Below are 13,359 nucleotides of genomic sequence, written 5' to 3' on the forward strand. Positions count from 1 at the left end.
ACGGCAAAAGCTAAAACTGTCGCATTGTCGAAAATAGATTCGTGCACAACAGATGTAACGTAGAATAATAACACTATTCTACGTTGCTGTTTAATAATGACAACACTGTATACGGTATGTAAACAAATATAAGTATCCAAAGCTCTCTACATAACACCCCAAGATCCACGTCACCCACCTGGCTGAGGCTTGACAGTCACACAGGTCCCAGGTAAACCCTGGGGTTATAGTTTTGGGTGTCCTCTATGGCGCTTTCTACCAACAGAGGGCAGTATACGCTCAACAAGTTAAAATTTGAGAAACGGACTTTTATTTATGGGATGGTCGGACAGATGTTACTCGTAGACTTACACATGTATCCGACAGATGTAGAATTGAGCAGAATGGATGAGTTGTTGTTTAAGCAATACGGCACCGTGAGAGACCGTGCTATGTCGTCTACCGGCAACCCTTTTAACTGTGACTATATTCGCGATATAGCACAGGCGTCAAGCGCCTTATTGCTTTTGTAAAACGGTTGCTGTATAGAATGAATTAAAAAAACATTTGACACGAAAATTAAGCAGTTTACGTTCCTCCGCCAGAGAATATAGTCCCTAGTTGCTACGCAACTAAGCAGAAAGACAGCCATAACATTAACTAGCAAAGAGAGGACATTAGCTAGCCAATATGATAAAGGAATAAATGACTAGTTTTTTTTTTATTTCTTGTGCACATTTATTTGAACATTTCCAATGATCGCAAAAGCATTGAAAAACTGTCCAGTCCCTAGTTCGTCAGGCATTCTCCTTTTCACGCTCCCACCGCTGCTGGTCTCAGTGCCTGTCAGGATAGCACTCCAGCTCTTTCTGTCGGTGACATCGGGTTTCCGATAACTCCTTAGTGAACTCTCGTTTTCGTGTCCACTAACAGACAATCGCCCTTGCTTCTAACCGAGCGTTTGATCATTTCTGCACCATTGTGCTACGAAGCCAGTGGTTGGTGTAATTTTGTGTTCCAGCTGCTCTACTTATTCTTTGCAACATTGTTGCAAGATAATTGACGCCCATCGGTTCCTTCGTGTATCTATGTAATCTATGTAAGCCTTACCTATCTACGCTAAGAAGTCTTTAAAAGCCCATGCGATTGATTTTATTGACCGTTATTTGTCAGCCAGCGCATTGTTATTTCTTTATCACAGTAAAAAGTCAGAATTCCTTCCGGGGTGTGCGTATATCAGATTATAGCGCGGCTTCGAACGCGTGTCAGCCAATCAGCTTTCAGGGTCGGGACTATCCGTTTTATAATTCGTATGTTAATGAAGTGTAAGGGGTCCGAATTGAGAAAAGGCGTGATTTTTCTTTTTCAAAAAGTATACAGTAGTCGGTTCACGCATAAATCCACTAGAGGGCAGTAAAAAAAACATTTGATTTGTATCCAGTTGCGTGTAAGACCGTAGTGCGGGAGGTTTCTTAATGATACAGTCGTCACAAACAGGTAACAAATTCTGTTCATGGACTTTTTCACTAATGGCCATTTTCAAGGCGTCTCTGCGCTGGGTTCGCAGACATAAAAGATCCATTTCAGACCACGTACCTGACCTCATACTACGTCACGTCTGTTAGCCTTTCACCCCAGTGCTCAGGTTACACTTACGTAAAACGAGTCTGAGAACGGGTGGCGTGGTGGTGCGGTGGTTCACATTGCGCTGAGTTCACCTCCACACTTGGGGTGCTATCTACATCGAGTTTGTATAATTTCCTCATGTTCTGGTGGGTTTCCTCCAGGTGCTCCAGTTTCCTCCCACAGTCCGGAGACATATTGTTAGGTTAATGGGCTCCTGGGAAAATTGGCTCTGGTGTGAGTGTGTGTCTGTCTGCCCTGCAAGGGACTGGCGTCCTATCCAGGGTGTACCCTGCTTAGTGTCCCTCCAACCCTGAATTAGAAGGAGCGGCTGAAAAAGGATGAATGAAGACTGAGCACCAGAGTAAGTTCCTTAGGAAAGTCTCTGCAGCCTCTGAAGGTTTAGAGCTGTGGCTCCCCATCCTGCCCCTGGTGACCCACACACCTGCTGGCTCGTGTTCCAGCCCAGCCCTCACTAACACAATCAAACCCTTCATTGCCTTAATCATAAGATTCATTGAAACGTTTGCTCTTAAACACATTGGAGCTTTAACGGTTATATATTGTAAGTGAAATAAAATCCCAAACCTGTGACTAGGAACAAAATGTAAATATTTCTTCTTAGATCAAGTGAGGCTTCAGTGATCTAATGAAGGTGTGATGGACTGAAAGCCAGCGGGTGTGGGGAGCACCAGGACACCAGGGTTTAGAAGTTTCCTGTGTCCCATGCAAATTCAAAGATTCTTCATTTTGGCAGATAGATACAGCTGCGCAGGACATCTGTGGCCGAAAATACTGAAGACGTTCCAAGCAGGCATGCAGTGTACCCATGCGTGATTGACACACAGACTCAAGACTGGCTACAGAATTAAAAGCATTGCCTGCCGTCCAATTTTCGGTTGATTCTTATCAAACAGCTTCGTGTGATTTTGAACCCCTGTGACCTGCGCTGTCAGGTGGAGACCAGTAGACATGAACTGCTGATCTCTGGCACAAGTTAGGCGTTAGCAGTGAAACTGTTAAAGGCAGCTGGTGTCTACCGAAAGTAACCCACAGAAACCCAAAAGGATTTACATTTCTTAAAAATGAGCCTGAGGACTTACAGAAATGGGGTAATGGCAGAGCACTGAGAGGACGCAACAGCTTGGCTCCCTGTTAACTTTCACCATTCTTTTCTACCTTCAAATTCTCTAACACTTACTGCATTTACCTCTCTCACTAAATCTGTAAACCTGAGTGGACTCTTTAGACATCTGAAGATGGGTCCCCCAAAAAACTCCCAGAACAGAAAAGGGACACCATGGATTCAAACCCCCTCAGCACAGATTTTGGCAGAAACCTCGCCCCGCATGGTTTCGAACAGAAGTTCCCAAGATCCAAGGAGTGGGACTTAGGCAAATGAAACCTTTGTATGGTTTCATGTAGCCCGTAGGCATAGGGCCTACTGCAGCGGAAACCGGATACTTCAGATACACAAGAGGCGGGGGGTTAAAAAAACTGTCCGGCGAGATCGGACCTTGGGGTACTCCACCTGTACCCACAGTTCGTACCCTGGCAGGAAGGGACACGGAGAAGTACAGACTTTTCCCCACCTACCGCTTTCCTCCAGCTCCTCCTGGTTTATTATAGCTCTGCCTTTGACCTGACAGACTGGTTTATTAATAGAAGCCTGGCGCAGTGCTTGACCCAGAAACTATTCCGGCAATCTCAGCAGGGAGGCTGGACTCGGAGCAGGGAGCAGGACAGGGGTATCCTTCCATATCGCCCGTTTGGCACAAAAAAACAGGGATCTGCTGCTGTGCTTCAGTGCCAAGCAAGGCTGCAGAGAGTACCCCAGAATCACCACAAGAGCCCCGCACGATGGCAAGTTCAATTATCCGTAGGGCAGGCATGTGCAGTCCAGGTCCTGCAGGGCCCTGGGTGTCTACAGTGTTTCTACATCTCTTTAAAACTCCAGTGTGCAAAGAATTAAAGAGAATTTGTTAAATCGCTCAGATTAAGCAAATAAACTCATTCAGAGTCAAGTCAGAGTGTAAACCTGCAGACCTCTGGCACCCTGTTCTAGAGTTAATTTTTCCACCAGTGGTTCCCTGCTCTTGTCCTCAGAGACCAGAACACTAAAGGGCGTCCACGTCTCCTTCAGGTCTACAGAGCTGTTTGCCTGGGTGAAATTACACCTTACAATCGAAGCTGACGGGCACCCATCGGTCCCTTAGTTACAGCTTTGAAAGGAGAAACCCAGCTGGATTCCAGAGCCCAGGAGCCAGCGCTACAGGAAAAGAAGACCCCTGAGAGACAAAGGACATCAGGGAAAAGCAGGCTCTCGTCAGAGGAGGGAGACTTCAGTGGGAGCTGAGGTTAGTGCTGTTAAGGGTAACTGGGCTGAAAGCTTTTATTGCACAGCTGGTGTGTGGATTTGTACAGCTGCAGGGGGACAAGATGTGTAATGTCTGTGCAAGCAGGCGACTTGGCCAAGTATGTGAGAGAGACACTGCTGCCTAATGCCCGTCCAGTTTAAACCATAACCCCTGCCATCGCCTTGCCTGGCAGAGAAATACCGGGTACCCCACAGCAAAAGCACATAGAGAGTCACTGGAGATGGGAGTTGTACCCACAGATGGGGGCAGAGAAAGTCAGAAACCACATAATCCCTCTCAGGGTCAGAAAGAGTGCAGCCCAGACTGGAAATGCTAAAGGTGAAGAGTTTAATGTAACGAAGGAGTGAGTGGTCACATTACTACAGCTAGACTGGCCGCCAGAGAGAGAGCACAGCACCAGTACGCTGGGCACAGGCTGGGGACAGCCCTTCACGTACAGGGCGAGGAATGCCCGGCAATTTGGTTCTTAAAAAAAAAGCACTTAACCAGACAGTAGTGACTGATTGCAAATAATTTATTCAAAACGAACGATTTCGGAACACATTCTACACACAGAGACCACACTTCTTCCAGAACAGCAAGGAATACGGCAGGGCCAGTAACCATGGCAACTGAGGAACAGTGTGGGGGGTGGGGGGGGGCCAACAGTGACCTCCCCCCATGTTCCGAAGGGAAATACAGTCCCTGTTTGACAACAGTCCGGGACGAACGGGCCTTCGGTCAGAACAGCAGTTTAAGGCACTTCTGAAGCACGTACACCTGCCAGGCCAGTGGAAGGCAAAGGCACCAAGCACAGTCTTCACTTTACAAGTTCCACTTGCCAGAAAGGGCGATTCCCAGTTAAAGTGGTTAAGGAGCGAGAGAGGACAGTACACAGCCGTGGGGTCTGCTGGCCTGCCGACTCACGCCCTCGGTATTAGCACTCGTTTTCCCCAAGTGGAAATACTGACCCTTCATTTTCCTCAGGCGGCCAGGGATTCCCGCCTCCCCCGCGGAGAAAATCCCGAGCCGACCTGCGCTCCAGGTCAGCGAGCCCTAAGCCGAGTGGCCGGCGTGGCGTGGCGTGGCGTGGCGTGGCATGATGGGAGTGGAGGAGCAGCATGGACGCCGTGCTACCGTATTCCCGCGACAAGTCGACGCACTTCCTTTCCCAGCGTTTGGCAGAATGAGAACTTTTAAGACTGAACCTTTCCCCCCCTCCAGACCAGACACCCTCCCCTCGCCCCCCCCCCGTCCTCCTCGAGGCAGCCGGCGGCGGACCGCTACACGTGCTCGGGGTGGTTCTGCAGGCAGCTGATGAACTCGGTGACAGGGTGGCCCTTGTAGCAGATCTGGTAGATGGCATTGAACAGGGGGAACCTGGGAGGAGAGGAAGGAGGGAGGGGGGAACAGGGTTAGGGGTGGCGCAGGAGAGCATGTGTGGGTGAGAGGGAGCACATGAGAAGGATAAAGAGAATTCACAGACTCTGGGGGGGAGGGTTATAACAGAGCTGTACTGTTCCCACTACACTCCCTGACTATCCAAAGGCACATCTTGTAGATGTTCCACAAGAAAAAATGCTTGCCTTTAAAAAAAACTTAATCATTTTGATTATGATGAGTTTGAAAGCAGCCAATTACTTACTCAGACTGACCAAAGGCTGAGGCAGCTCTTCTGCCGACAGCGATAATGATCGATGAGTTAAATGGGTTTGTATTAAAAAGGGCATTAGGACCCAGATCAGGTCAACTTAGAGGACGTCTTCAGAATGAACAAAAAGAGGGAACACGTGCAAACTGTGCTTTTCAAGCTGAGAACAGCAGGCACTTCTTTATACTGCGGGAGAGGGGAACAGGCTACCCAGCCCTGCTGCTTTGAAGTGACAGAGCAGCCCGTAGGAAGTAGAAGGTCAAAGTGTCAGTTCCCAGTGGTCTGTGAATTCTCAACCCAACGAGGAGCAATAACGATCCCTCAGGACAGGGGAGTGTGGCTGAGAGCACAAGGTCACCAGTGGCAGTTAAGAGGAAAATCAGGTTAGGTAACCGTGAGGGGTAAAAGGAACTGGACAGGTGTAGCAAACAGATCCTCCACCCTTTGCCTTCAATTTGGGTTAAAGTGGTCGGCTACCATTAAGGACACTTTGAAGTGCACAGTTTTAGCTCAGTCCTATAGGAAGCAAAATTAGAAGAAAAAAAAAAAAGATCTGGCCCTTACTTGTGCAGGAGATTCTTGTGACTGAGGATCTGGTTGACTTCTGCGGAGGTCAGGGGTCCCTGGAGCTTCTGTCCATTGAGCATCTCCTTCTCGAGCTGCTCGATTGTCTGCAGGAGGAGGGAGAGAGCAGTCGTTCAGAAGAGAGGTGGGGCTCTGCAGCCCAAGAGAGCTCAGACAACGACAGGGGCTGGAGATGCAGGAAGCTGGGGTGTGTTGACAGATTAAGGCGGTTTGGGGGTTTCGGTACATTTTTTAACTGGTGACATGGTGTAAGGGAGTGGCATAGCCTCTGGACTGACAACTGGTGGGTTGCAGGTTCGAGTCCCTGCTGCAGACATGCTGTTGTACCTTGAGAGAGGTACTTTACGCCAGTGGCTCCAGTCCACCCAGCTGAATAAATGGGGACCAGCACTGCTGGGCGGTGGGGGTCATCCCTGCAATGGACCAGTGTCCCCTCCAGGAGTGGGCGGTGAGGGGGGATTCCCACACTCTCTCATCTGCTTAGCTCCACAGAGACGAGGATAAGCTCTGTACCGATGGGCCAGCGTGGCTCAGATAAGGAAATGACCCAACGCTCGTCCACGTGAAGGAGAGGCGGAAAAAAATAACTGCAGCCTACCTTGCCTGTTTTGGCAAAGGCTTCTGCCACCTTGCGGTTGCGCCCGCCGTAGCAGGTGGTGATGAGGTCGGCCACGCCGCAGCTCTCCAGGAAGGTGGCGGAGGACACCTGGCTGCTGGTGCAGAAGAGCCTGGCGAAGGCGATCATCTCCATCAGCCCCAGCCGGATCACCGCCGCCTTGGTGTTGTCACCCATGCCCAGGCCGTCACAGAAGCCCGCGCCCACAGCCACCACGTTCTGCTCAGGAGAGAGACATTCACCATGCGGGAGCCCACCTCCAGACACGTCAAGTAAGTTCATCGCCAACAGGGGGAGACTGCCCTGGCGTTGTTGCGTTGCCCTACCCAGCTTCTGGCAAGCACCCCAGGGGCACAGAAGAAGCCATTTAGAGCAAAGCAAGAACCACCGAAGTTACATACAAGCTGAGGCCTACTGGGTAACTTGTTCCAAACTCCTACAACTCTTTCTAAATTTCCTCACACCTTTCTGCCCCTGTCCACCCAAAACACCGTCCTGTTGTAAATTACACAGCAGACCCAAACAGTCAAGAGCCTCTGCATGGATCAGTATGGATCCTCCTCAGCTGATCGCTGGAACAGGGAAGAGAGAGCCTCTGCACACAAGTCAGGGAGCTCGGAGGAAGGAAGCTCACCTTGAGAGCTCCACAGATCTCCACCACATCGGCCTCCTCGACCACAGTAATGCGGAAGTTGGGCGTCTGGAAGAGTTCCTTCAGCAGGGCTCCCTGCTCTTTGTTCCTGCAGCCTGGAAAAAAAAACAGTGATTTTATTTATTTTTAAAGATACAGCCACTCACACCCACTCCTCCCAGTCTCTCCTCACTATTGCTTCACTTTCTATCCCCACTGTTCTAGCGTTCTAGAGAGTTTACCGGGGTACTCTGACTTCACAGTCGGCAGTGCCATTGAAAGGAAATGATGCCGATACCATGCAGGAGAACGCATTTCGTAGAAGTGTGGGTTCAACGTGCTGTGCAATTAATAAAGCACCGAGAAGGGGCTCCTGTGCTGTTCCTCCAGCCTGGTTTGCAACAGGATCGCTCTCTGCTGGCCCTTACCAATGGTTGTCTCGCAGAACTTCTCCTCCGCCACCTCGCTAGCGATGTTGGCCCCCATGAGCACGCTGATGGCGATGCCCAGCTTCTCGCGGATGACCTCTGAGATGAGCTTCAGGCCATCGGGGCCTTCGTCCACACCCTGCAGGACAGACGCCCTGGTTAGAGCCAAGCTGCCTTAGCAAATCGTTGTGGCGCTACTTAAGGAAGGCGGTCAGTTTCCATGCTTTCCACGCTTATAACTCCCGGGATTACAGCGAGCTTCCCCTTCCTCCCCACCAGCCTTCTAGCACTTCTGAGCAGATCAGATCTACCTTGATGAGCGAGATCCCTATCGCGTCCTTCTTGATCTTTCCCTTCAGGGTGTCGCAGACTTTCCCAATGAACTGGTGAGGGATCACGAACACCAGGATGTCGGCCCCTGCAGCCGCGTCCACGACATCCGGGATGGCCACCTGCAGGACAAGGCATTCGTGGACCAGGCGTAAGACATCCACTCAATGAAAACGGGACCCCTAAAGTTTGGCCCTCACAGGGAAATATCCAGCATGCTTTCATATCATCCCATCAGGCATCAGCAGTTTGAGAAATGTGGGTTAAACTGGCTTGGAATTTAAAAGGACCTAGACAAAAAGCTGGATTCCTGATCTCGGCAACCACAGGAAAGAGAAATCCTGGCTTTAGACTAATTTGTCCGTTACAAGAAGGGAAACTGCATGCAGCTGTTTTTGTTCAGGCATGAATACAAGCTCACACCCTGCAAAACAGCTTCAGTCGGAGCCCTCTGCACCCCATGGTCTCAGGAAGGGAAGAATGTGCAGGTCCACTCCACCCACAGCCCTGTCTGACCTTTGCCCTCCATTAGTGATGCATACATGATAGCAGCGAGGGCAAAGGTGACCACTCAGTACACAGCCCGGCAAGTATTACATTAACAGAGCACGTCACAGCCACAACACAGACTCTGAACCTGCATGAGACACTACGGGCAGGGAAACCTTGGGCTCCTCTGTGTGGCTGGCTGCAGTTCAAGCACACCTGGACTCTAAAAAAAGACCCGCTTCAGACTGTGGACAAGCTCGGAGTCACAGTAGGATCTCTCACCACGTTGGGCGGCAGCTTGTGTCCGGGCAGGTACTTGACGTTCTCGTGGTCGGTGTTGATGATCTCGGTCAACTTGCGGCCGTTGACCATCTCCTCGAAGACCCACATGTTCACCGTGGTGTCGAACCCGTCCTTCTCGGCGGCGTTGGCCCCGACGATCTTGGCAATGGCCGAGCCCCTGCGCAGGAAGGCAGCCACAGTTACAGACACCAGTCCTAGATCTTACAGCAGTGGCTGATGGGTTCTTTTTTTTTTTCTCAGTGAAAGATCAGCAACTAGAAAACACAGACTGGAAGATCTCGTGCTCAGGTGTCTTGAGGAGCCTTATTCCAAACCACTACTTTAATACTTTCTTGCTGACAATCTGCTCAGAGTTTTCCCCACGCATAAAATGCCTTCCTTGTGCAAAGAAATCTGAGGACAACTAGGCCTCAACAGGGGGAATATGCTGATCAAATAACACCTCTTACACACAAATTCATTAGTACTCCTTTTCCCCTTGTGATCGCTTCAGCTGGGTGCTGGAGCTAGCAGGGAAGACAATTCTGCAATCTGTGATCAAACTCTTGCCTCACAATCATGTTCAAGTTCAATCAAGTTGGAGTTCATCACAGATCGCGGCGCTCATTGCGCTGTTGATCAATTCAAGGCACGGACACCAATGCCTCCTGTGAGTGAAGATTTACAGAAAACCACAGCTCTTGTGGGTCAGAACCGAGGTGCCTTGAATAAAAGCATACAGCTACCCAGAGTAGCAGTTCAGCCTGTTGCCCTCAACTCCTAACTGCTCTCACACAACCAGTAGATAAGGTCACACTACTCCTTATCAATTATAACCCCCACCTTTTACAATTGTCAGTTATCATTTATAACTGTGCAAATTCTAGTACAGTAAATCTTAAATACATCCATCTTTTGGTCAATGACATGATGTCCTTTTGATGACTGAGACATCACAGTGTGACATGGTAATCTAAAGCACTGATTAGCTTCTAAATTAAGGTGTAGGACATGATTTTGATTGGTGCATTGTATTACCCTGAGAACAACCTGGAGGGCTTCAAAAATACACAAGAGATCGCAGATCCCCTTTATAAAATAGAGTTCAGACTACAGATACATGAGAAGCTGGACTGGAACCTAGTCCGGGAGAAGGAACAGGGTCGGCGAATCAGACAGCAGCTCTCAGCCCCTCCAGGATCACCCTCCAGACACAGGCCGAGCGGGCAGCGTCAGTGACGCAATCGCTGCAAGACAGCTGTGAAGAGGCAGCCCCGTCTGCTCCACACATGACTGTCCAACAGAGATAGCAAACAGCCTTGACCCCCCCCCCCCACCCCTCTAAGACACACACACACGTGCACACACACCACCACATTAAACTGGTTCGTTTCAAAACCAGCCTTGATTCACTCTGGAGGGTGACAGCTGCTACAGAGGAGACATGATTTTGCACTGTGGTTGGATAGTGCCAGCCTTGCTACCATGGCAACACAGTTCCCCCCCTCCCCAGCTGATTCAATAACCCAGGAAGGACTAAGAAAGCTGTCGGATCACGGGTGAAAAACAGAAAAGTTAATGGCTGCATCCACAAGCTACGTTACTCTTACTGTAATCCCCAGTAGTGTAGAGTAAGATGTTCACCCATCCCTCCCCACATCTGAACACAGAGTACCACACAATACAAAGAGCTCAGCTCTTCCGGGCTCAGCAGTGCCAGGATCGGGCCAGCCCTGCGCAAACTCCTGTCCCGGGCCCGGGCGGCCTGCCAGCCTGTCCCGACAGGCGGCGCGCAGCTTTGTGTCCCGAAAGGCCTTTGCCATTGTGAGCGTTCAGCCTTTACAGGACACCCATTGTGCTAAAACATCTTACAAAGCCAATTTTGTTGCTGAAGTTTGGAAAAACCGGATGCGCACAAAGGCCTCTGAACCGTCCCGGAAGAGCCCAGAATAAAAGGGATGTTGTAGCAGCTCCGGCTACCAGACCGCACTTCCACCTGGGTTACAAACTCTGCTACATATACTAACGCCTGAAATAAACGGGGATCCAAATTAATTTAACAGCACTTTTAAATGTGATCTCCTGTACAATAGTGGCTGACCTCATCATGTCATTGACTCATGATTACAGAGCCTAATGCGTCTGTGTAGTGTAGCACCTTCCTCACTCCCCTAATGGCTATATTATAAACTATCCCCTTATTATGATTTAAAAAATGGCCCTGAAATTGCATGAACGGCAGTTCAGGATCAAAATCCGGGATGACCGGAAAGTGCTAATTATGTTACAATGCATGAAGTCTGAATGCCTAGCTTACAGAACTTTAGTCTTAAATATGAAAATCAAATAAAATCGACTGTCAAAATGTACATTGGCAGCCAGTGCGATGTCCCCGCTTTCCACACAACAGATGTGCGCACAGTCGGACTTTTCCTGCTCCTCGCTTGCTCGCCACGTGATTCCGGCGACAAGACTGGAGACTGGGAATAAACCTGAAAGACCGCACTTCATGACTCCGCACAACAGACTGAAGACCTCACTGGATAATTAGTATCAGAATTAATGACATGGACAGTTTCCAAAAGGTGTATATCCAGTTAGGCTTCCGAATTTGTTTTTATTCAATACACATTTTTCAAGACCCCCCTGGTTTTTTAATGACTGAATTTTGCTAGAAGTTGGGAGGACCACAGGGATCCCAAATTCAGAAAAAAAAAAAGCTGGAGTAAGAGTTTTCAGAGGCCAATTTACAACTGCCCCGCAACTATAAAGATTTGGGTTCCATTAATAAGCGAGTTTAAGCTCACTTCATTAAAAAAAATTAAATCGCGCAAGACACAACATCGGCTTACATCTGTGATGCAAGGTCTGACTTTCGTGAAGTAGGTAAAACAGTGCCGTATTAAAACTGAAGCAGAAGCAGCATTTTACCAGTAATTCCAAGAGCTTCTGAATACTGCGGTGCTTCGGCTAATCGGCGGGACCTGTGACTGCTACCATACAGTATACAGCACCTGCTGTCCTGACACCTTGTGGACTTAGCTCCCTAGCAAGTCCGGGCATTAACTGAAATGCAGCTACAGTACTCTCGCTTTTTTCCTAGAAACCATTGAAATATTCCTGCTTGACAGCACTCCGTGTAATGATAGGCTCGCTCTGCACAGCCACTCATACGTCAACTGAGCTATCGCGCATTATTAAAGGTGCCAGTAACAGCAGGCTATCGTGCACCTAGCGTCTTAGCTCCAGGCAAAAAATAAAACCGTTAAGAAAAAAAAAGTTTAGTCTCGTTACTTACCAATTACCAGAGCCGACGATGCAGGCTTTCTTTGGTGCTGCCATTGTATGTCTTGTACAGAACCGCACAGCTGCCAAATCCGAATGCTGTAAAATCTAACTCACCCAGCGGCGCGCTCAGGTATTTATGCCCCGCACGTGGCGTCGCAGCGACCCCCAGTCCCGCCCCTTACCTCTGATTGGCCTAAGAGCTGAAAGGGGCAGGGTAACTGCTTCCCCGCCCCCGCAGAGATGCACTTCTCGGGAACATTTGATTAAAGCGCCACAGTTCTGTTGATTGAATTTAACATCAACCCGGAGATAAACGAATTAGATCTCGTCGCACCCAAACCCAGCGTTGACGCCCATCATGGAGACATGTTTGCATGGCCCTCAGGCGTCGATAGCTGATTCGGTCAAGGGACTGACTTTTTTTTCCCACGATACAATTCCACTATCATGCTACACGATCCTCTCACTTCTATCACCACAGAAGTCCCTTAAACAGATACTACTATTGGATTGCATATTGTTTTTTTCGGCATCGCTGAAATGTACTCGAGCACATTTTTAAATACATCACGTTTCCAACCTAAACATTAACTCCAGAATACCCACTCCTGACCACGACTCGAGTAACGCATAGATAATTAAATTTAAAAGGCGCCACACACCCAAATGCTTTTAAAACAAGCATTAAAAGGGTATCGGGACGCAGAGACAAAAATATTTCGATAAAGGTTTAAGATCAACCTCTGTCTGTCAAAAACTGCACTTAAAACCAGTAAACCCTAAAAGTACATCTTCTTGACTCACAGTACTGAATGCAGGAATGCCTACAGCTTATTTAATCAACATGAAAGAAATAAGCTGTAGGCACACCTATTTATAAGATAAGGGACAGCTACCAAAATCCATGTGCTGAGAACCAATGGAATACTTAGCACTATACACTGTATATTCACCGTGCACATTACCTATTCCACCAAAACCTATTTTATTTCTAAACTCTTCAAGCAAAAGGGAGACATGGGGTGATATTTTCCACTATTTCAAGGGAGTGAAATCTTGTCCAAGAGGTTTCAGAACGCTGCACAGACAAGCCTCACTAG

At 48.8% G+C, this 13,359-nt stretch overlaps 1 protein-coding gene across 1 annotated transcript; it reads right to left on the reverse strand.

The window, feature by feature from the left end:
* Positions 1–4,476: 4,476 nt before the first annotated feature.
* LOC148841491 (glycerol-3-phosphate dehydrogenase [NAD(+)], cytoplasmic) lies at positions 4,477–12,443 on the reverse strand. The gene is made up of 8 exons (XM_088915131.1): positions 12,270–12,443; positions 8,972–9,149; positions 8,182–8,322; positions 7,871–8,009; positions 7,446–7,558; positions 6,794–7,030; positions 6,175–6,281; positions 4,477–5,339 (listed from the first exon to the last, which is right to left on the reverse strand). Exons 1-8 carry the CDS (start codon positions 12,311–12,313, stop codon positions 5,243–5,245), a joined length of 1,056 nt encoding a protein of 351 aa, XP_088771257.1. The 5' UTR covers positions 12,314–12,443; the 3' UTR covers positions 4,477–5,242.
* Between the last annotated feature and the right edge of the window lie 916 nt (positions 12,444–13,359).

The sequence above is a fragment of the Atractosteus spatula genome, chromosome 1 (genome assembly GCF_055471065.1).
Source record: "Atractosteus spatula isolate fAtrSpa1 chromosome 1, fAtrSpa1.hap1, whole genome shotgun sequence".
Classification (NCBI taxonomy): Eukaryota; Metazoa; Chordata; class Actinopteri; order Semionotiformes; family Lepisosteidae; genus Atractosteus; species Atractosteus spatula.